This window comes from Etheostoma spectabile, chromosome 7, assembly GCF_008692095.1.
Source record: "Etheostoma spectabile isolate EspeVRDwgs_2016 chromosome 7, UIUC_Espe_1.0, whole genome shotgun sequence".
Taxonomy (NCBI): Eukaryota; Metazoa; Chordata; class Actinopteri; order Perciformes; family Percidae; genus Etheostoma; species Etheostoma spectabile.
Window position 1 is genome coordinate 5568076 of NC_045739.1, and position 24924 is coordinate 5592999.

Genomic DNA, 24924 nt, shown 5'->3' on the forward strand with positions numbered 1-24924 from the left:
CCTCTCACTGCTAATTTCTGGTTCAGTTAAAGGGGCACTCCAACAATCTCAACTTGGGGATTTATGACAGAAATCCAGTGGGGCACGGAGTTTTATAGACGTTTACCAAGCAAGAAGGGTTTACTGAAAATACTATTAGGTTGCAATATGGGAAATGTAGGATCCAGTGTTTTTGGAGCTTGTTGGTTTGATTTTTTTTGTCTCTATATGTCATCACACTTTCAAGAAGTGCAATACTGAATCACTGAAATAACCCTTAAAGGTCCAATATGTACTGCTGACAGGTAACGTTTAAAATAGTTTCTGCATTCCAAATTCAAAATACTGGAGAGAGTCGTCTACCCCGGCCCCTCCTCCCCAGTTCACGGAGGTTGCCAGGTTGACAGGGCTTCCAACAATGTTGCTAGATGCTAGTGTCACATAGCAAGACATTACTCCACAGCACAATGGAGTAGCTAACGTTAGATGCTGGCAATGTTGACATTCATAAAAGCCCATGCTCATGCAGAGTTCTGTAGACTGACAACCACCCTATCTTGGTTTAAAATAAAAAAAAAAAAACTGCTGCTAAAACACCACTACCTTACAGTCCTCTCTACCCGACTGCCAGACCCACTTTTTTGTCTAAAAATTACGGCATCAACCGCTAAAAACACCACTACTTTGCCATCTTCTCTACCCGACTGACAGACACACTTCTTGGCTTAAAATTGCTGCATCAACGGCTAAAAACACCACTACCTCGCCCTCCTCTCTGCACGACTGACAGACATGCTTTCTCATCCTAACATCATGGCAACGGCCACTAAAAATAATCTGACTGCTCTTGTTTCTTGCCCTGTCAGTCTTCTTTTTCAGGATGTAACAGCATTCCTAGAACTCTTAAGTTAAATTTGTATGTACCGTGTAATTACTAATGTAGGAATGATGCAAAAAAAAAACTACAAAAATAGGACCCAATTTGTGTGAAACTGCAATTTCCCTTTGATATAAGAATGATGAGTAAGGAAGTATGTGTGTGTGTTTATCCCCAGTGTGCTTCCTTGCTTTGATTACACCCTTAGGACCCTGTCCTGTCCCTACTGCAGGATGCCACCCCCTGGGTCTCTGTCAACAAATGCTTCCTTACACAGACAAAACACGTACACACAAACAAAGATGCATACACTCATTATACACATATAAATAAAAAGTGCATCAAACTACCATACAAAATACATTTGAGCATATTGTAAAACATACTTTACACAACATTTTCACACTTAAATGTTTTGGACCAAAACAGGATGAAAGCAAACAAAATCCACCCACATTCCAGCTCAGGTCCTTAATATAGGATCTGGCTGACTAACAAGTCCTTCCCCCCTTCAGGTCCACCACAAGTGGAATCCACCTAAGAAAACAGGAAACAACAGACGAGTTGTCCATGTAGACAGGCTGAGGCAGTGATTCCGCAGGGGCCTCATCCTGACAATCACAATGCATTGTGTTCAAACTTCCCTGTCTGTGCTGTTAGCATTTGAATGTCGTACTGTGTCACAGCCCGCAGCCCTTTCAGGTGATGAATCCATGCAGACAGGTGCTTAGATCAGCCAGACCACAGGAGCATGGGACCTCCCACTGAGCTGCCACTGCACCCCCCCCCCCCCCTATCCCTCCCCCCCTTTCCCCCCCTCCCCAGACCCCCAACTGAAATCAACACGTCTCAGGGTATAGGCCTTTGATGTGCTTTATGTGCCTCCGTTTTATGTGAACATGAATAAAGGAACGCTCAGCCTTGTCTGCTGTTCACAGTGGGCAACAGTCTGTTTACAGCAGTGGAGCTTTTGGAGCCAAGAAACCTTTAGAGAATACCATCACTTGTTCTATGTAGAATTTGAATATGGGTTTTTGAAAGCCGAGATTGTCAACAGCTCATAATGGTGTTTTCTGCTGATAGTATATTTTCTTAAGATACATTTTTGGGGCTTTTTCCCTTTATTAGATAGTGACAGTAGACAAGAAAGGTGGTAGATAAATGGGGGATGACACGCAGCAAAGTGCAGCAGGTCGGACTCAAACTGGGGCCGCTGCAAAGGACTCAGCCCACATGGGGCTCACGCTCTAACCGGATGAGAGCTAGAGGTCGCCCCACTGATCTTTAAGTTTGACCGTTCTCAAAAAATATAAAACACAATCTCCAGGTACAAGCAAGGTCACTTGGTTGACCGGTCGGTCCACTTTCTTGGTCCAGAAATATCTCAAAAAACGATTGGATAGTTCAGGCACTCATGGTCCCCAGGGGATGTATCCTCCTTTAGTAATCCCCTAACCAGTCAATTAGCGCCAACATGAGGTCCACATTTTTGGTCTCAACAACTGTTTGATGAATTGACAAGACATTTGGTGCAGACATTCATGTTCCCCTCAAGATAAATTGTTATTGCTTTGTTGATGCTTTGCTTTTTCATCTATCTTCTTCCCCAGGTCAAATTTTTAATTTGTCCAATACTTGATTTGGGACCAAATACATGCAAACCTAATGATATCAGACTAAACTGTACTTTATGTTTAGTGCAAGTTAGCAAATGTTAGCATGCTAATATGCCAAGCTATGATGGCAAACAAGGGTAACATTACCTGCTAAAGATCGTCATTGTCACTATGTTGTACACAGAAATATTGAGGTAATAATTTAGCCAAATAACAATTATGTAATCTCTCTGCCAAAAATGTTTTATTTATTTTAAGATTAATTTTTTAAATATTGTAATTTCTGTTACTTAAAATTGTTCAACACATTTAATATAAAGTGTATGTAATCAATAAAACAACATTCGATCCAATTAGTGGTGAACATTCACTTGTCTTCATCAGAAAACCAATGTGGCACTAATCTGAACTTCCTGTCTCAGCAGTGTCACTCACGTTGATGATGAGGGTCAGTGGCTCTCCTGGGTGGTGTTTAATCAGTTTCTCCTTGTTGGCAGTGAAAAACTGAGGGTCCTCCACATACTCCAACGGGAAGTGACCCTTGTGAGGTTCCTCCTCCTCCTCTTCCTCACTATCATAGGGGAAGGGGCTGTCACCCGTGTAGAGGATTCCGTTTAAGATAAACTGCGCTGAGGTCTGCTGGGACTGGCTGGACGCCGGGGATGGGCAGGTGATTGTGAAGGGGGAAACCACTGTGCAGCGCTGAGGTAGGACCAGAGAAGACAAGGGAGCTTAAAATGCATTCTTTTCCATTAACCTGTCAGATGGTTAATGACATAATCTACCTGAAAAATAATTCACTATATGACTAAAATAGCTAAACTGTATCTTTCTTAAAGGGATAGTTTGACATTTTTGGGAAATCTGCACATTAGCTTTCCTTGCAGAGTTAGATAAAAAGATTGATACCAAAATCAGCCTACCAATACCTCAAAAGTGAATCAGCATATTTCTGAAAATCTCAAACCAGTCCTTTAGATTTGTTAGGTTGTTAGAAGTGTGACTTCATGACACATAAAAATCAAAAGTTTCCCATTATATTCTACTTATTTATAAATGACCACAAGTTTGATGTGTGTATTTTTATAAACTTTATAAAACTTATTTCACACCCAGGGGGATCCATATCACAATAAAACACACATGTTGGTTTGAGAGTTTTATCAAGTGAAAAGGAAACAATCCAGCTGATTACTCACTTTTTCTCCAATTTCCAGGACGTCCATGGTGGCACTTTGCACCAGATCAAAACCCTGGCCTGTCACTGTGATGGTCCTGCCACCACTGTGTGACACACACACACACCCACACACACACACACACACACACACAAAGAGAGAAAGAGAGAGAGACACATTTCAGCCATGACAAAAATGTGTCAAATTCATACTGGTATGCAAATACTGGGACACTCACACTGCACCAAACAGAGAAACAGAGGACCAGATAATAATATAACACAGTTCACAGTGCATATCTGCTATCACATACATGCTGTGCTATTTAGAACACAATAAAGAGAAACTGCCGCAAATCAGGACGACATTACAGTAATGACTTTTGTCAGTGAATCTAGGAGGGGAACCGCAGAGTCCTCCAGCTCGAGACGTTTAAGACAACGTGGTTTTTTCGTAATATTTCAGAAACAGTCTACTACCTGAGATAGCTCTTTTTGGGGTAGATCGAGCTGATGGTGGGGTTCTTCTCATAGATGTAGGCAGTGCTAAGCTCTGCACTTTGACATGGAACGTTTTCAAACTCCACACACACTGACACTGTGAGTGAGTCAGTGTGTGCCTGTAAGGCTGGAGGCATGGTGCACTCAATGCTTTCATCTGTTTTCCTAAAAAAAACATGAGGGGAATATCGTGACTGCATATCTTGTTATGTCTACAAGTGCCCAAACCCAAATCTGTTTCAGCTTAGACTTAACGTTATACTATACATATTTCATAAATATACATTAAACATTACTATAGCTACAAGCAGAGCACCTGACTTTAAAGGGACACTTAAAGTTATTGTGCACAGTTTCTGCTGCCCCCATCATAAATTCTACGTAATGACAACAAAACTGTTGGCACGCCCACATGATACAAGCACCACCCCCTTCCTCCCCCCAGTTTACAGCACCATTAAATGACACATTGCTGTTTCAAAATAATCAGTACTCACTCTATAATGGTGCACTCTAGCGTGTTGTTGACCATGACTCTGACCTGAGAGCCAATGTCCAGGTGCTCCCCTCTGATGATGACTATAGTTCCTCCAGCACGAGAGCCCTTCGTTGGCTCTATGGAGAGCAGCTTTGGGACCTGAATACAGACGAGAGAAATGACACATGAATGAACAAAACAATATTTTTTTCACTAGACATCTGACAGCTTCTGTCACAGGAAAAGACAGATTTAGTCAAACTGTGTTTTGTGCGCTGTGATGTTTTCCTTGACAAATCTTTTCTCATCCTTTGAGGTTCAAATATCTTGTCTTCAGAGATTGGCTGAGACAGCTGCTGACTATTACAGTAAATTAGGGAAGAAAACTGTGAAGACAGCCCACGCTGCAATATGTTAAAGTGCTGCTGTTGAAGCCAACAGGCCTTTGGGCTCAAGCTTGCAGGACAGCTATACAAAGAGGCAATAACGTTCATGCATACACATGAGAAACTGCATGCACATACAGTCATATGTACAGGCAAACACATATATACACATGCACATACACACACAAATGTTCCTGGGGCGAAGATGTATATCTCTGTCCAGCTCTGCATCAGCATTCCCTCTCTTTCCAAACTTTCTATCCCCGCATTGAACCTTGCCTCCGGGGATACCTCTTATCCTCCCTGACAGGATTCACTTCCTCAGTGTGCACGGATGGAGGAGACCTATTGTATGTTTGAGTGCCGGAGTGGGCGTAAGGAGGCAGATGTTTCCGTCTAAAGGTTCGAGGAAGGAGATGCAGTAGAGGCACATATCCTGTCTCCAAACTGTTTTCCCTTTCTCTCACATCTTCCCCGCAACACACATTGCTAAAAACCCCTCTCACAATGAGCATCTCAGAGATGAATAAGGAAAACCAAAGTGAGTTCCCACAACAGCACAGTATAATGTTTTTTGTTGTGGGTTTTCTCCGTCAAGATGGGGGTAATTTCTCTGTGGGATGACTCACAGGCAGAGCTGGTCTTAGGAGCTGCTGAAATGATAGACCGCTCCAGCACTGAATTACAATAAAAAGTCTTTATCTATAAACAAAGAGAACCAAAGGACTTACATGGGTATTTCCAATGGCTGAATACTCTAAATCCAATGGGAGACTGTGTGGGTCGAGGTCGATTAACACAATAATGGCTAGCTTGCCTCTACCAGTGATGAATTCAGAGCAAAGGGACATTCCAACAATCGCCATATTTGTTTTTGCTGGCAGCAAGTGCAGCATGACAATGGTGCTAAGTTGCAGCCCAGATGAATGTTTGAAGATTCCCACACACTCACATTCTTCAGAATCATAAAACACATCTGTTAACACTCAACTGACACACTTGGGAAGGCTTTCCCAGTAGGGAAGAAGGAACAAGAGAGCACAGAAGAAGAAGAATGTGGAGGGAGAGACGGACAGAACAGACAGCAATGAATAGCAGGAGGGTATATATATCTGGCGAATACTCACTAAGTATGAGAAGATCTCCTTCGACGTGCCCGTCCCACTCTGATCCACATCCACTTGGACAATATATGCCCTGTCATGTGCAGAGCTCCCAGTGACACACACCAGCCTGGGAAATTTAACAAGAGTGTGACCTCCTTGTTTGGTTGTCAAAACATTATAATCAGAGATCAGTTAATAATAAAAAAAACAACTGATGATAATGGATGAGAACCCTCAAAAGAGCATCATATAATTGTAATCTAATAAATGAATTTATTAAAAAAAAAAAACTAAAATTGCAAGTGAGGGGAACCAATATGATCATGACAGCTAAACAAAGACATAATTAATCTTGGAGAATGGTGGTTATGAACTAATTCATCAGACCATATTGCATTTACATATGGAATCCAATAAAGCCTTGAGATATCAGATATTAGGAGATGTAAGGGTTCAAAGCGCCTCGGACCAGATGTGTCTAACCACAGAGGAGATTAAGGGGCTGCTGAGACTTGTTCTCTCGCCTCCTGGCTGTGATTAAGCCTTGTGTCATCAGCGTACGCTCTACAGGGACGTCTCATATTAATGATACAGTGGTGCACCGAAGCACAGGGATCTACTGTTCTGGGTCCTCACTGGGATAAATGTTCTGGGGGGGGGGGGGGGTAACCCAACCTTTATCAACTCACATGTTCCCCCTCCAGCTTGACACCCTGTCGGTTTATTTAGTCAGGTGCCTGGTGCTACAGTGGTTATAAATTCTCAGCGAGTGATCGGATGATTGACAGAAGAATTATGGGGAATTTACATAAGCTGAGGAGCTGTGTTTTATGTAGGAGGACCTGGCAGGACATACGGTGAGATGAGGCTGGGTTCGAACAGATGGGGGCTCGGCTGGGGTCAGGCCGTCGGGTCTGGGACCAGGGTTGACTGAACCCAAACCACTGCAGCATTTAATTACTAAATCAATTGATAATAAAATCAATTTAAACATGGATTTTCTTTATAAGTTTGAAAAGATGTTAAAAATACGTTTACATAACCTGCAGTCCAAGCCATCTGTTAGTCAACGTTTAATTACAGGAGGATCAGGTAAAGTCATTACACTCAAATTATACTCCTGTCAGACGTGTGCCATGAAGGCAGAGGAGCACCTGTTTGAAGAAAATGTGTCATTTCACATGCTCTGATTTAGGATAAGAAAGAAAAATAAAATGAAACACATGATTAAACACAGATTCAAGCCTGAGGGAAATAAAAGCAACTGAAGCCTGAATCAGTCCGAACCTGCAGGATTGCTCCGGGCCTAACTGGATTCAGGCTGAGAATCTAAATCTGGTCAAAAATTACAATGTATCTTGTAGAGTACAGAGAAGGCAGAGTATACAGAAGGTGTGATGAATTAAGCCTGTAGCATTGAATGATTTATGGTTTCTTAAAGACATTTTAATACCACATAGAATGCAGTTAGTTTGTAATACCTCATTGGCGGAAGTATAAAAGCGTAATGGAAACCCCACAGGGAAGATATGGCCTTGTTATTTATCATTATCATCATTCATATTACTTTTTTTAGTACTTCTGTGCAGATAGGGTAGCTATTTTCATTATCATTTCTCCTGACAAGTGTTTTCTTGATTAATTTAATCTGAAACACAGTTTAAAAAAAATGTCCATTACAGTTTTTTCAAAATCCAAGCATGTCTTCAGATTGTTTTGTCGATTGTTTGTTGTGTTGAAGCTGGAGCCAGAAAATAGTTGGCAGTTTGACTTAAAAAAGTATTAATTATTAAAATAGATGCTGATTCGTTTTTTAATTGTTGCAGCTCTTATCCGCAGTATACAACAATCATTTCTAATGACATAATTACTGAAATTACTGTGACATGGACCCAAAAAAGATGGATAGACGGATTAACCAATAAACATTGCAGCCCGCTATTACAAACAAAGACATCCAAAAATGACTTGCAAATTTAATGAAATACTTTTTAAGGCCGTTTTCGAGAAAACTGAAGATGTTTGCAGACTTACAGATGCCCTGGTGTGTGTATGTGTTTTTATGTGTTTGTGTATGTGTGTGTGTGTGATGTAGATGCAGTGTGATCCCATTTAAAGGACATGCAGACTTCCCTGAGCAGATAGCGGCTGGAATGACCCCTGCTCCACATTCCAGCACCGCAGAGATATTTATGGGTTTCAGAGAAGGATATTTTGTCTAGTTTTGAACATGTCTCTGATCATTTCCCCTGAATGGATGAAAAACAATCATTATCAATCATGTCTGGGAGCGTTTGGATGAGAGTGTTGTCTGCGGTGAATCTAAATAGACAGGGCGAAGGCCACTCAAGGCTCGTATGAAAATGTTACAGAGGGCAGCAAGAAGGACCTGAGCCAAAAATCTAGAGAGGTACTCCAGTAAATGAGGTGTGCCTAGGCTGACTGTGCCATTAATTAAAATGTTGACACCGAGTGAGTGGACCACAGTCTCTCCAGTGCTGCACATTCTTCTTGTGGCACACAGCTGTGAACTTTCACCTCTCAGCACACGAGCAGACACCTGTCTCAACAGGCATGCTAAATGAGGTCACACGCCGGTGTGTGTGTGTGTGTGTGTGTGTGTGTGTGTGTGTGTGTGTGGCATTTGTGCAAGAAACAGTTTGAATTTTAGATTTTCTGAATGTGAATATTTTTTGTTAACAGGGTTGCTCTTTTTAGTCCTTACATCTTCAAGAGTCTTTTTTTCTAAATAAGGTTTAAAATAAGGGTGACTGTAAGAGCTTTAAGGGATGATCATGTATAATCTAATCAACATGAGGTTCCAACAAGGATAGGAATGTAAAGATGTATGAATGTTTATGAAAGTCAAATGTCCTGACATTGTCAGATGCACGGATGTGTTATGATTTGTCAGTGCCACTTCCCGCAATGAGGATATGCTCTGCTGTCATAACAACCGGCCTCGGGAGCCAATGAGGAATGACGACACCAGATGAGAACACCTCTGGAGTGAAATGTGATTCGCTGTTTTTGACATACTTTGTGAAATGTGTCAGGGAGCTGGAGTGACAGGTAAGACCCGCAGGTCACCCTTTAACTGGTCTTAATACAATGATCGGCTTCAGTGGAGCAAGACCAGATAAACAATTCCATTCAAGGAACATTACAGATACTGAATGGAAGTTTGGATGTAACTGTAGAGTTACTGACTTTCATTGAGGTCTACTTTGCCAGAGTTAAAGTGGGGTCCTGCTGTCTCCATGGTGACAGTGTGATGGTCCCTGAGCTACGGAGGGATGGCTATGGAGTCAATTAAAATGAGATGTGTGCTGCATAATAATATTTGTGAAAATAAGCCTCATGAATACATGAAAACTAAACCTTGCGGGATGGTTGACGTTCTATTTTCAAGACTTGTGGAAGTGCAGGAGGCTAATTATCTATGATGGTGATTTGTGAGAAGCGTGGTTGGAGATTTTTGGGTGTTATGATAGTAGCGGCTAATTTTTCCTCAAGCTTTTAGCCTCAAGCAGAGTTTAAGAGCGGGCTACAGAGGTCTGGTAAGATGACTTCTTTCTAACTTCTCACCCGCAGTTTTTATATTTTTAAACTTATTGTCTCCCTTTGGAGCCACAAAAGACTTACTACAACTATTGTTCATATTTGCTACAGAACTCCCCAAAACCTATAAATGGAAAAACATGCCAGAATTTCTTTAAACAAATATGCCACCTTTGTTGACATGTGGTTATCATTCACTGTCAGGGCATGAAATTACCACCCGCCCACCCGCCAAATGCGGGTGAATTTTGCAATTGGCGGGTAACACTGTCAATCTACCTGCCACGTTGGCTGGTAGCTAATGAGAATTGAGTAATTCAGATGCTTAACTATCAGTAGGCAGGGTACGCAGTCGCTTACAGGCCCAGACCAATCACAGGAAGACACTGATTGACAGCCAGTGCCCCCTACCGCATTTTCATTACTTGCGACAATCCCAGCAGTCCCACGTGCAGCCACTGACCCAGCGGGAGTGAGAACGGGTCCAATTCATTTCCTTGTTTCTGATATGAAGACGAGACGTTTGTGACTCGAAAATCTCACCATCAAAATGTACAGCGAAAGACATCCTGCCAACCTGTAAACATTTTAACATCACTGAACGCTGTAACGTTTTTTCACTAAAAAGTCGTTACAAGGGCTGCTGCTCCGTTCCCCCTGCGACTGACGCGCACACACACAATCACACACGGTGGATGCAGGAAAAACCGCATGTGAGATGTACAGCATGACCTAAGTTGAGGACAGCTACATTATTGAAGGTGCAATGATAAGTTAAAGTCCAATAAGTACTTTATTAAACTGTATCCCAGTCCGGCCCCCCTACTACAGCAATGGTGCAATGTCCATGAGTAGGCTCATAGAGACACAGAAATTCCTGTTTTTACCTTGAAAAAGGCAAAAAAAGTGGCGGGTGGATTTTTAAATCCACACACCACTGTGGCAGGTGGTCAAAAAAGTGAACTTCATGCCCTGTTCACCATCTTTTTTATATTTATATTTATCTATACTTATAGGTGGGCAAACTCATTATTGTATCAGTGCATGCATTGTCTTAGTCCAGCAGCACCACCACTAGCTTATCTTAGCATAGTAATAGGAATCCTATGTTGCTACGTTGTTATCATGTCATGAGTAAAAGTGACCCAACAACAAGGATAACAAAACCTAATTACTTGTTGTGGCCTGCGTATTCACAACGAGTACAAATAGCAATGCAGATTAAGACTAGATGATTTCCTAGGCAGATATTGACTTGGGACTACAGTATAATTCAACTCAATTAAATTTTATTTATAGTATCAATTCATAACAAGAGTTATCTCGAGACACTTTACAGATAGAGTAGGTCTAGACCACACTCCAGAATTTACAAGGACCCAACAGTTCTAGTAGTTTCCTCCAGAGCAAGCAACAGTGCGACAGTGGCGAGGAAAAACTTCCTTTTAGGCAGAAACCTCGGACAGACCCAGGTTCTTGGTAGGCGGTGTCTGACGACCGGTTGGGGTTAAAATGAATAGTGGCAGTAACAGTCACAAAAAATAGAAGTGTCACAAAAAATAGTAGTATATTGGGTGGAAGTAAGCTACATCCAAAGCCCTGCTACTCAGGCGCAGAGATATCAGAGGTATGCTTCTGGATCTTGACCATCTGAAACGTCATCCTCTTTGTCTCTCGTAAAGTCCACCATATTCATCGCCATTCACTGTCTACTGTAGGAAAAATAGCCAGCTAATATTCACGCCGGTATGCTGACGGAAGTTGGGGGTTTTTAGGTGCTGTGTGAAATCTCGGTGCCCACCCAATATAGTCCAATATCTGCCTAGGATATCGTCTAGTCTTAATCTGCATTGCTATCTGTACTCGTTGTGAAAATGCAGGCCACAAGAAGTAATTAGGTTTGGTTTTTGTTCTTGTTGGGTCACTTTTACTCATGACATGCTAACCAGCAACATTTGATTCCATTTACTAAGCTAAGCTAAGCTAGCAGTCCCTGCTGGACTAATACAATGCATGCACTGAGACAAAAATGTGTTTTCCCACTTATATAAATATAGAGGAGACGGTAAATAACCCTGTTTCAACAAACTGAGGCATTTTCCTTTAAGGCTTATTATCTTTGACAAATCAGTTCCGTATCTGTATCTCTATTTCTGCCTGCTGTCCACCTGACCACTCACCTGGCTGAGTGCACGTCAGGTTACCATGACAACATGTAATTGTAAGCTGTCATCTCTGCAGTCTTAATTGCAGCACAACTGCTTATTTTAGAAACATTTTAAATATAAATGGTGTTCTGAATAGGATGTGCACTTGTCACACGCAGCTTGTCGTTCAGACAATGTAGATGATGTAAAACATAATCAAATAAGTACAAAGGGAAAAAAGTGTTTGCACACTGTTATGCTTTAGCAAACACTTCAGGAACAATTGACATAACTCTATATATGCAAATTTGTGAATCATAATTAAGCCATGTGTTATAGTACTTACTCTACAGAGACAATGTAGAGCTCAGGCTGGAGAGTACATAGCACCTCTCCAATAGAGACCTTTACTGCTCCAGCCCTCCGTCCCAGGTTCCTGCCCTGTACTGTCAGCAGGGTGCCTCCTTCCAATGGACCGCTCAGGGGAGAGATCTGACAAAGACAAAATGAAGTAATAAACATGGGGAAAGAAAAGCCTGTGAAAAGCCGTAATGTGCACAATACATTAGAGCTTGTAAGTAGATTATCTCCCTTAAAATGTTCCACTGATGACGGGTGTGACAGAGAATTAAGAGAATGGAGATGCTGTCTCTGATGCTGACATGGAGGGTGCCACACAGAGAGATAAGGACAAGTGGCCTGTGTAAGTATTCTTCTGCTGAAGACTGTGATCTAATATAATTGACACACAGTTTAGGTGTATACACACACGCGCAAAGCAGACTCTTAACTGTGCCAGTCTGAGACTCTTCAGCTTCTAATCCTCTACAGCACATGCAAATAAAGAGCAGCCTAAGAGCCCCCTTCACACCCCGCAGGAGACAGACAGAGTGAGAGAGAAAGGGCTGGAGAAGCGAGGTGGAGAGCACAGCAGAAAGGTGGATGAGTGGGGAGGCAATTTAGAGAACTGAGTGTCGAGAGGAGAGTGAATACTGATGGTAGTGGTGAGAGAGCAAAGCCTCAACAGGGAAATGAATACAGCGCTATTCCCTTTCATCTGTTATCCTGTGTCTGCTCTGTCAAATTCCTTAGTCCCATTTATGCCGTTGTTCAGAGGCATTCTCACACGCATCATTTCAGCCCTTGCCTTTGGTCTCTAAACTATATTATACATACTACATTCAAGAGCCACGGAAAGAAAAGATAGAATAGTCCCCTCTCAAGTCACCACGCAAACACAGCTTCAGAGATAGCATCTCCGACGCCCAGACAGAAGCAATCTACCCTCATTTTGCCACTGTAGCACAGCTAGCCCAGCTGCGTACATGCTTTTCTGAATGACCCCCTGGCTGCGCTGAGGTCAGTGTGACCCCTCTGTGTTATTAGCCCGTCTCTGGCTCTATCACAAACCAAGCTTGAGAATGAAAACAGCCCTTCTGTTTGGTCTAGGTGAGGGAACAAGGTTTGGCTCTGCATACAGATAATTTGAAGCCTGCAAGAGTGACAGCGCAGATAAATAAACCATTTTTTCGCAGCTAAAATGGGAAGGCAGTTAAGTAAAGAAAGAGTGCATTATTTTTAATATTGTGTGAAAATAAACCAACCCAATACTTACAGTATTTCTGTGGGAACTACGCCACAGGAAAAAATGCAAATGTTTTTGTGCATTTAGATATCAAGTGTTACCACCCTGTGCCTACATATAGAGTATATATATACACTTCCTTTGACAAAAAAACACATCCACATTCCTTCATACACATGTAATGCCCAACGACTTAAATGCATGCATGAGCACGTATACATAAATACTGTAGCATGGCAGACAAATGAAAAGCACCCACCGTCTCTACAGAGCTCTGCAGTAAGCAGAGTTATTTATCATCACTATGCGTCTCATAGCACCTAGTGTGTCTCTGTGGTGCCATTGAGCATAGACATAAACATCAGCTGGCATGCTGTTCATTTACACCTCTTACAAGTATGTGAATCTTGATTTACAGCGCAAACTCTGCCAAGCCTCCAGGGAGATCACAGGGTGTGAATGGGTCTCTGCGAAAAGTATACTCCAACAACAAGGAATGTTGGAGCTATGAAACGCATTTGAGGACTAAATTATTCTACATCCTTGTATTGAAATAAAAAAATGTTATATACTTATATATAAATATTGTACATGCAGATATGCCACCTGCGCTTGAAACTACCTAACAGATTAAATCCGTATGTTTTATTTTTATTTTCTTGTTCCGAATAGATCTCTGTGAGGCCAGAGCATTCATCTTTCTCTCCTCCCTCCAGTTCCACTGCATCACACTAATCAAGGAGGATGTGAGGACAAAAACAGGAAAAGGCTTCTCACTATACTGTACCCCTCTCCATCCTCTCTCTCAAACCATTTATGTCTCACCCAGATCCCTCTGTTCTCTCTTTCTTTTCATGTTGTGGATAAACTATGTTTGGCAGTTCCTGTTTTTGACGCCGAAGTACGTCTAATCATTGTTTTTTTAAACAGTGAAATGGCCCTCACAACATGATAATAAAGGGCCTGAGGATATGATAAATGTCTCCATTGTCTTACGTCACTGCATTGAATAGAGAGCATTTTTCCCAATTAGGTTCAATTTTGAAAGTTTTCAAAGTTTATTGCATTATTGATATTGTGGTGCTTGTGACAGAGATTGCATGTGAAAAAGGACAGCAAGAAAAACATTTAATTAACTTTGTTGTACACACAGTCACTAGGTCTATACAACAACAAGCTGCTTCGGTATGTGTGTATGTGTGTGTGTGTGTGTGTGTGTGTGTGTGTATGCGTGTGCGTGTGTGCGTGTGAATGTTTAGGGAGAGTTGATCTATCCTCTGTAAGCCTAAGTACTCTGGCTCAAACCCCTGTGGATTCTCTGGGAAAACATGGCTGCCAAAGCATTGCATCATACACTACGCAGAACCACAACCCCCAGTATCCTCTCTCCAACCAGCTCTCCCGAGAGAGCCAGTTTGAGTGTGTGAGTGTGTGTGTGTGTGTGTGTGTGTGTACATGCGTGCGTGCGTGTGTGGGTGCCTGTGTGTGTGCGTGTGAGAGTGAGCAATAGAGAGAGTAAGAGAGAGTATTGCAACAATGGTCTACCCACGCATACGGCATCTCATCCCGGCTAACTTCAGTCACGTCCACATAGTCCACATAGTCCATATAAGTTAGACCCTCACAGAGCATCCTGTTAGTCACAGTATGCTGACAGCTACAAAGAATGAGGGATAATCGTGAATGCTTCAATATGGCCTATTTGTGTGAAATATTTTGTGTATGTGTGTGTGTGAGAGAGAAAAAGAGAGTGTGTATGTCCGTCTGCTTTGTTTTGCTTGCTTATTCTCCTGGGCTGACCAGGTTTTATCTACAGGAAGTTCAAGCTGACTGGGTATCATGTGAGCCGTGCTTCCCGTGACTGCCTACGGTTGCTGTGCTGATATAAGGTTTATTAGTGGCAGAAAAGGTTTGAAAGACGGCTCTAAACACACTCCCATTACAACTTGACAAGCAATGCATGCAAATAAGCTCCATAAACAGTTTAATGAAAGGCCATGCCGTTAATCGTAATGACCATTTTTATGTGACCGCACTCAGATCCTGTGTGTTTTTTTAATTTAATTTTTTTTATTGAATTTAAGATTATTTTTTGGGCATTGTAGGCCTGGACAGATGAAGACACGAAAGGGAAGAAAGAGGGGGAATGACATGCAGCAAAGGGCCACAGGTCGAAGTTGAACCTGTGGCTGCTGCGTGGAGGAGTGAACCCCAACCCATGGGCGCGCACTCCACCAGGCGAGCTACCCAGGCGCCCCTGTGTGTTTTCACTTTTGTAGTTACAAATCTAAAACCCTTTCTGGTTTTTATTTGTTTGTTTTATTTTCTGTGGGTTTCTACATAAAGAGCTTTACACATATAAACCTTTCACATAGTTTACACTCATATTGTAGTTCCACAGGGCAAAAGGTGTTCCCATGCCCTTCTGAGTGACTGCAGATTGACTCCACTGTGTCCCTTGAGGGCTGTGGCTAAGTGAGTGTTATTACTGAGTGAACTGCTTTATTGAGACTCTATTCAAATACTCCCTCAGCAGCTGATGCTGGACAGACAGGGCATGAGGCACCGCACCATGTGAGTGACCCCATAATTCACCATTTCATGGCTTGAAAATAGAGCCTTGAGGCAACAGAAAGGCGGTGGGCAGTATTAATGCAACTATTTCTAGCCTGCATTCATCTTACCTTGTGAATTTCAGGAGCTGGACATTGATCCCTGATTGACTGGCAGTCATCCCTCGGCCTGCAGCTATTTTCACACCAGCCACAGAGGTGGCCCTGATCCTCCCGGCCCCAGCACTGGGAGCAGTCTGAACTACCCACTCCACAGTTGTACACCTCCACTAGTGGGAGGAGGAGAGATCGGGGAGAAACAGAGAGGCAATTATTGTAATACACCATTTCAGGTCTGCGTTTGCCTTTTCTGGTAAATTTAAGGTACTGTAGAATTCAAAAAATCTTTTATAGCTGATATGAACCACATGGGCTGCATGCTCTGTATAAACAGCATAAGCATTTGCAGGATGATATATTCACGGCTATAAAAATAAACCAGGAAAAAAAGAGAGCAAAAGGAGTGGAGGAGAACAAAGCCAGCAAGAAACAGATGATTATGTTCATGTTCCAATGTGCCTCCCAGTGAGAAATCCCATTTGTATCACTGCATGTGCATCTGTGCATACATTTTGTGTGCATATTGCAGTGTGTGTTTGTGCGTGTGTGTTTGTGTGTGCATTTTTATAAATGTGATGATTCTGCATGTTATGAAGCCAACGTCATGTCCTTAACAGTGCAGAGTGTTTGTCAGAGGCCCAGGGCTGCTGTTCACATGCTAGACACATGGTCTGCAAACGGCACATCTGGGACTGGGATAGACAAGGGTTGGCATGTAGCTGCATTATAAACAACATGCCGAGTTCAACAACATGCGGGTCACTTTCCATCATCTCACCATTGTCATGGAGCTTAAATTGTATTTGCAACAATACATATGGACATGGCTTGTAAGGGGCATTGATAACACCTTAAATTGCAGCGCCCATGTTCTATAGTCATTATGTGTAATTAGATGGTAGCAGAATATGATATTATGGTAAATTACTATTTGGCAAATTATGTGTTGTGTTGTGAAAGGCAGTCTAGAACTGTTTGTCCCTGTAAGCAATTCTTAATTTTCTTCCAGGTTTAATCAATTCCACCAGTCTCATCAGAAAAAACATTTGTGCACAGGTGAGCAACGCTGGCAGCTATGTCAGATTTTTTCTTGTTTTTGTAGTTTCTAATTATGCTGAAAATACAGGAGAGCTGAGAAAATAGCTGAAGCGTAGCAGATGTAAGTATACATAACAATGTCTTACCTCTCATGGGCTGAGGGCTGTCGACAAAGACGTCCTCCCCCTGCGGACTAAAGTATCCTCTCCTCTTCAGGTTGAGGTAGTAAACCTGGCTCCTCTGATTAGTAGACAGCTACATGGGAAAAAAAAAGTAGGGGGCAACAATAAAACAGATTGTGGATCTCCTCAGTGTGAAAGTTTGTCAATTTGCCTCTACATGCATTTACTCTCTCTTGCTGTTGCTCTAGATAATAATGGGTTCTTAGTCAACTTATAATCAAGGGTTTTAAACAACTGCAATAAAAACAGTTACAAACTAGGCTTAAATTGTCCAATAATGAATACAATGAACCAGTAAATGCACAGTAACTGAGCAACAGCTTATCTGATCTTTAGTCATACTTGGAAAATTAGATAGGTCATTGCCTGTACTCACTGTTACTCCGCTGCACCTAACAGCCGAGCTGTTCAGCCATGTAGCCTCAAATCGCCGCTCTGTCCCAAAGTCACACTCCAGGTCCTCCCTCTGTTATGCAAAGCACTTATTTTAAACAACATATTTCAACAATAACAAGTGAGCAATCTGTGATATCATGCTGTTCTCAAAATGACATGACCATTGCTTTAGTACCCAACTCAAACGTCTGCAATGAAAATGCTCTCTCAAACGTGTCCGGTAACAATTGACAACTCAAAATGAGTACCAGGAAACCAAAATAACCCACAATAATTGTCCCTGCCAGGAAATTATACAATCCATTGAAAATTCATATTCATAAACATCTGGACTCCCACACCTCTGCAAGTCATATGGGAGCCAAAGTAATGAATACAAATTCATTCTTGATCAAATCAGAGCAGTGAGTTTAACTGAGCCAAGATATGTGACGGTATGACCATAAAGAAGCTAACCTAGGTAAGAGCAGTAAAAGAGAATCCAGCCATCTTAAATTGGTCTACTTGTATCGCCCTCTCCAGGACTTTACTATTTTTTTGTGCTTTTTGACACCAGTGAAGCTGGATATTTTTGGCTTCTGGCAGGTTTCTTTTTTCCCCAGAAAAAAACTTTAACATACCACAAACTGAAATTTTCCCTGCTCTTACGTTCAGTCTAAGAACTAATAGATACTGGAGGACAAACTTAGAAGCACTTGCTTGTTGCTTCATGTTTATGACAGTTAAGTCTATTTATTTTAAGGTTTGTCCAAAGGAAAGTGTGGGAACCAAACTAAAATTCACCCCAAATTCCAGAACTGTCTAAGCAATTGATGCTTCTCACGCCACATTCCCTGCTGTGTTGACTTGCTGACAAGATGAAGACATTTTTCAAACAACATAAATATGTAAAAACGATCCTAATAAAGAGTTGTATGAACAGCCAGTCACATCCAGGCTTCCCAGGGGAAGTGTGTGAGTGTGTGAGTGTGTGTGTGTGTGTGTGTGTGTGTGTGTGTCTGTGTGTCTGTGTGTGTATGTGTGTGTGTCTGTATGTGACTCAATGTCTGTGACCATAGCAACACTCCAGGAGAGAGCTCCAAATGCCAGCCAGGGTTAGGTGTGTGACTGACCACAGCTGACAACTAGTCAGCTCTGGAATTTTTGGAGTATCCCAGTTGTGTCCTCATCAGTGATGCAGGATCAGCGCCTGACTCACTCAGCGTGGATTAAGGATGAGAATAGGAGTTTTAAAAAAAAGATCTGGAAAGACTTGCTGAATATAAAACGAACACAAGTGAAATAAAGCTCCTGCCGCATGCGCTGCCTCACACTGACTGCACATTGTACACTGTGCTGACGAAGACACAACTCAGCTAGACACAGTTAGATACCAGAGGCATGCTGGGCTCAGACAGCTGAGCCGTGAGCAACATAAGCATAAAGATACTCGGTCATTCTTCATTTTCATCTCCGTCTTATAACATAGAGAACGCCCAAACTCAGGTTTTGCTCATTCATTGACCCAAATCACAGCACACAAATATCCACCTGTGTTTATTAACTCAGCTTGAAGCAAACACACCATATGCTTCTGTTTTAGTCCAATCATTTTCACAACATGCATATTGGACAAAGTCCAAGTCTAGCTCCATAGCTGGAGGTTGTCTGGCGTACCTCCTGGATGTTGCTGAGGGATATGGTAAAGTCTTGGGCCATTTTTGATGGTGATGGAGGAACCTCTGAGGCAACCAGGCGGGGACAGGAAGCCACATTCTGTGAGGAGATGGGGTGGAGGGGCAGGAAGTGACATATAGGAGTTAAAAAAAACAATGTCTCCCATGCACACATCCGCAAACCCAAAATACCTGTCCTGTTTATCTGGAGGAGGAGGAAATGAGGGGGTAAAGTCTTGCTGTGAGGGACACAACAATAGCTTCAAATAGAGAGACGATGAGGGATTAGAAAAACAGACCCACCGGACACTGTGATGGACTCACCAGAACAGGAAAAACCACCTCCTAATCTCCTTATGACCTACATTACAAATACCTAATCAAGTTTCATGTTTAAAAAGAACCTACAATTTAAACATTGGGAAGTGACTTAGAAAGCACAAGCCTATTGTGCTTCAATATGTTTGTTTTTGTGGGATCAGAAGCAGCCCGCCTGAGTAGGATTTATCGCATTTGCTTAGAAAACTGCAATGATGTCTTTGTTACTTTACTTGTCTAACAAATGGAGCTCTTTCCCTTTTTTTTCAGTAGGTCTTGTGATATAAAGTGGAATGTAAAACACTCAAAGCAATAAAACACTAGAACAAGACCACTTGACCAGCAGCTGACCAGAGGACTGTGAGTCATATCCTCTTCCCTCTAACTGGGGCCAGTACTGTGAGTGGACACAGTCGGACCCCTGCACCCTCAGGGCCAAAGTCTGCTGAGAGGATGCCTCCTCACACAGGTCATAGAGTTTGGCTGGACAATAAAACTCCAGAGGGGACAGGAATAATAATACAATGAATGACTTAATCTTGAAGTTGTCAGGAACACGCACTAAGGACAGTGGTATCTTGGGAACTGTAATTTGTTTCAATGAGGCTGTTGTAGATAATTTTCCCAGTTTTACAGTCTTTTTGTGCACTTGTGCCAAACTTCTTATACTATTTGTGTGCTTTTTATTTATGTAAATATGTATGTATTATTGTTTGTGTAACAGGGACAGTGAACAGCTTCTAAGCTGTACCAGAGAGTTAGTTATGAGCTAATTTACATCTTTAGTCCTTGGGGAGGAAACAGAGAACACTATCTCTTACATTACCAGACGGGACTTATTCATTGTACACCAACATCACAAGCAACAACAACACAATTTAAAAACAATACGACACAGTAACACATTTGTGGGTGCATGACTGATTTAGTTTTAGCCATGATATCTTCTTGAATGTAATTGATCAGCAGATCATTGATCACTTTGATCACTAAACTAGCATCAGCAAGAAACACAAAGCTGTCAAAAGTCAGGAGATTATACTTCTGAATGATGTTACAATGATGGTAACTTGACAGCTTTTTGTCCAGTGTTTTAAAGGGTTATTATGCAGTTTTTAGTTGAATTAATCTTAGCTTTGGAGTCATTGGAATGGTTATATGACTTTTTTTGGGTTGAATGGTGGCCATCTTGATTCTAGGGCCTAAACCACCCTTGCAACAAAAAGTCTCACATACACACCCCCATTCAGGAACTGGCTAGCTATAAGAACATGGTAGCGATGGAGTCTTTCACACTATTGTAAAGGCTGAGCCAGCAAAAAAGAAGCAGAAAGCTAGGAGAGTATTGTTAGAGGAACCGAGAAATAGGAATCGGCAGACTGACCGAGCAAGGAGTCAGACAAAAGTAAACATAGGATCTGCAAAATATCTATTCCAAAGCTGTAGGGGGAGCTCTATAGAGAAACATGCGAGCAAATGGCAAGAAAACAAAAACCGCATCGCACCCATTTAAAAGTTTTTTTGTAAAGTTTTTACAGTGGAGCAGTATGAGATGTGTGAAGCAGAGACGAGTAGATTACACCCTCATGGGGTTGTACATTGCCAAACATACATCTACATAATCCATTTATACAGTTACCTACTTAAAATGAAAGGCTATATCAATCCATAGCTGTAAATGTAGGTGTAGATTTATCTTCTTCTATCTATCTTCCCTATAAAAATAGGAACACAGTGAATCTACTTTTCTCCATGCTGAGATATCAAACTAAACTGACAAAAGAGTCAGAAGAGCTTTAAAATGGTATATTTTAAACCAGAACCTCCTGAGATTTTATAGCAGGTTTCAACATTTCTACAAACAGTGGTTGAGACACTTGTAACCTCATACTGAATTACCACATGATTGCTCTTGCCTAACCCGTCTGGACTCAGATCATTACAGCACACAGGGAGTTTTTGGACAGCAGATTCTGGCTAATATCTGAGTATCTGACTAGTAGGATCTTAATATTATGAGATCCTCCAGGCGTCTATTTGGTTGATCTATTACTGTAAAGGAAAAAAGAGAATTACTCACCTCTAGAAGGTTGTGCTTTGACTCATCTTTACTAGAGACACATTGATACTTGTCAGGGTCCCAGTAGCACTTCCATCTGGTGCTCAGGCAGCTCACACATCTGGCATAGATGGACACACATACATGGAAGGAGTTGAGAAACAAGGATAAAATTGAACTAAATCTGGCCTGTTTTCTCCACTGTATCTCCCTCATGATCTGTTCACATGCAATAGTTGGCCTGTTACGAATGTAGCACAAACTTAAAGGCCGAACTGATTACAGTCAACAAAGCTTTAGCTTTAATAAAAGGGAAGTAATGATTAGTCACAGTAGAAGACACATTCATTCCACAGTTTCAACTGGGCTAAATCTGCTGAGATAAAACAAAGCACTTCTCTATAAACACTCACAGCTTGTGTGTGTGTGTGTGTGTTGTGTGTGTGTGTGTGTGTGTGTGTGTGTGTGTGTTTGTGCGTGTGTTTGTTACAAAAAACATTACTTTTGAACGAAGAACTTAGCTTAACTGTTTCTGAAAAATGAAAATTTGCTCATATGCAATAATAAACGTTGCTGCTAAGCCTCACTTGGCATTTCTTGAGCTTTTGAGATATTAATCTCTGATATTTCTGCCACCGCCTCAATATAATATGAAAATTATTTGTTTTGTAATATGGGTTATCCACCCTCTAAGATAGCCTATGAGTTAAGGTTAGAAGTGCAGTTGATGAGAATAAAGGCAGTGTTGGGGTTATCGATTTTACTGTGTTCGTTTACTGTGTTTCTTCCAGATAAACTACCTTAACTGGAACGCAAACACCTCCACTGTACAGTATATGTGTGTGAGACAAGTGTGTGTCACTGAATTGCCTCCAGGAAGCGACAGATGTCCCACACTAGGAATGATAGCGCCTCCAGTGATAACAGCACTCTGAGGGGGTCTTTAGACAGGGGGGAGTTGATTGGGATGGGTGTAAGGGGATGAAGAAACGTAATCGAAATGTGTGTGAATGTGTGTGTGTGTGTGTTTGTGTGTGTGTGTGTGTTCTGATTAGAAGCAGACGGGCCCCTCAAGGCTCTTATCGGCTGCAGCTTTTCTGTTTTCCCTGACTCCCTTTCTGTCCTACTAAAACACCTATACACACACACACACACACACACACACACACACACACACACACACACACACACACACACACACACACACACACATTGTTTGCACCCTCGTCTCTCTCTGCTTGACCTAACACTGAGAGCGAATGCCCTGTGACACTGCCCACCCAGAGTCATAATGACCAAGCACACACACACACGCACACGCGCGCACACACACACACACACACACACACACAACACACAAAATACACAGTCAGGCTCACACTCTCAGGGCCTCTTAGTGGACACAGCGGTTAAACACACATCCTCAATCACGTCTCTGTCAAAGAGAAATACATCCAGAAGAAAAGACCAGTTTTCAGGGGGAGTCACAAACAGATACGGTGAAAGGGCTGGCAATGGACAGAGACATACGGAGAAAGGGGGGGAAACTAAAGGAGAAGTGCCAAAACTTGAGACAGAAAAAGCAAATAATTCAGAGAGTGTGTGTGCATGTGTGTGTGTGTGTGTGTGTGTGTGTGTGTGTGTGTGTGTGCGTGTGCGTGGCTGACAGACATGAAGAGAGTGAGAGAAGCAATGTGAGAGGGCAGGTTAGGTGGTTGTGTACTGGGCTGTTTGGTAAGACTGGAATGCTATCGTCTGGTTGTCATTAACACTCTGCCTAGTGACCACTTTGAATGGGTCATGGGAGAACTCTTTCACACACAAATACACATGCGCACACAGACACAAACAGAGAAAAACATCCAAACTGATTCAACACACGATTATCGTATGAATAAAGACATCTAAAAGATGAAACTCGTAACTCTCATCTAGATTGGTGATGTGTTGTTCAAACTTTACCAAAAATAAACACTGCCATGCTTACCTTGATAATGATAAATTAAATGAAATTTCTTTTCCTTACGTTAGTGGAAAATATTTCCTTATTACTAATATGCTTATCTTGCTTCACAGCTAGTTAAAGGGGCACTCCAGGGATTTCAAATCACACTTTTGTTGATTTGGTGGACTCACAAGGAAGACATTAAAAACAATACTGGTCAAAATTGAATCAAAGGAGACCAAGACATTCTGAATTTCAGTCTTTAGTGTGGGCAAAGCACCAAAAATACTGGATCCTACATTTCCCATAATAGAACTTAACAACATTGAGACGCAGACTGCTAAAGTGCCGACGTCAGGCACTGCAGAGATTGGTGCTGGAGCCGCCAGGAGCAGCCCAATCGGAGCTTCATTTTGACTCTTCACATACCTATGGGGGACGTCACGAAGACTACGTCAATATTTTATACAGTCTACCGCTGTAAAATCTGGTTTAAAATTCCAGAGCATTCAGAGGTACATTGCTGACATTGTCTCACATTCTGTGTACTTTATTTTGACTCAATCCCTTTGCAGTAATTTACTTTTAGAGTACTTCATATGTGAAATTGATTCACCCATGCAGATGACATAAAATATTTTAAACCCAAAACATTTAGGATTTAGCTGTAAGATATGAAAAAAAACCTAAGTGATGGAAGAAATCAAAGAGACTATCTAGTTTTATTGTGGAGAAGTGGCTCAAAAGAGTCTTTAGGGATTATTTAAAAAAAAAACCCAGCTTAAAGTGATTAAAATCAGACAGAGTATAGCAGCCCCGCAGTTTGCAGCCCAATGCTCATCCTGTGAGAATGGCACTTTGCTCATTATCACCTTCAACAAACCACCATCTAATTTCACACTCCTGAATCTTGCCGAGCACCGAGGCTATGTGCACATTTTGGGTGCAGTCTTGCACACATGTACCTGCAACTGCCGTGTTCACACCTCCGGACTGTTTTCAAAAAGTGAACAAAAGAGACACACCCAAATGATATCACACACACACACACCACACACACGCACACACACACACACACACACACAAATGTCCCTTAGCCTAAAATCTGCCCATCAGATAAAGTGGATCCTCTGACATGGTCCAACATGCAAAGGAAGCCAGCTGGATTGCCTCAAGATATGAGAAAACCCTCTTTGTGACCAGGCTATCCAAGTCACAGTCCTCCACAATAACAAACACCAACATG

At 41.9% G+C, this 24924-nt stretch overlaps 1 protein-coding gene across 2 annotated transcripts in view; it reads right to left on the reverse strand.

Annotated features, from left to right (window-relative positions):
• The window catches only part of plxnd1 (plexin D1), a 64508-nt gene that overhangs the window by 20739 nt on the left and 18845 nt on the right, over positions 1 to 24924 (reverse strand). For both annotated transcript variants that reach the window (XM_032520986.1, XM_032520988.1), the window contains exons 8-18: positions 21755 to 21854; positions 19358 to 19456; positions 17682 to 17771; positions 17270 to 17378; positions 16098 to 16255; positions 12175 to 12320; positions 6142 to 6247; positions 4648 to 4787; positions 4130 to 4315; positions 3672 to 3756; positions 2908 to 3174 (exon numbers count right to left, since the gene is read on the reverse strand). In XM_032520986.1, coding sequence (XP_032376877.1) covers positions 2908 to 3174; positions 3672 to 3756; positions 4130 to 4315; positions 4648 to 4787; positions 6142 to 6247; positions 12175 to 12320; positions 16098 to 16255; positions 17270 to 17378; positions 17682 to 17771; positions 19358 to 19456; positions 21755 to 21854 — 1486 coding nt within the window. The remainder of the gene's footprint in view (positions 1 to 2907; positions 3175 to 3671; positions 3757 to 4129; positions 4316 to 4647; positions 4788 to 6141; positions 6248 to 12174; positions 12321 to 16097; positions 16256 to 17269; positions 17379 to 17681; positions 17772 to 19357; positions 19457 to 21754; positions 21855 to 24924) is intronic.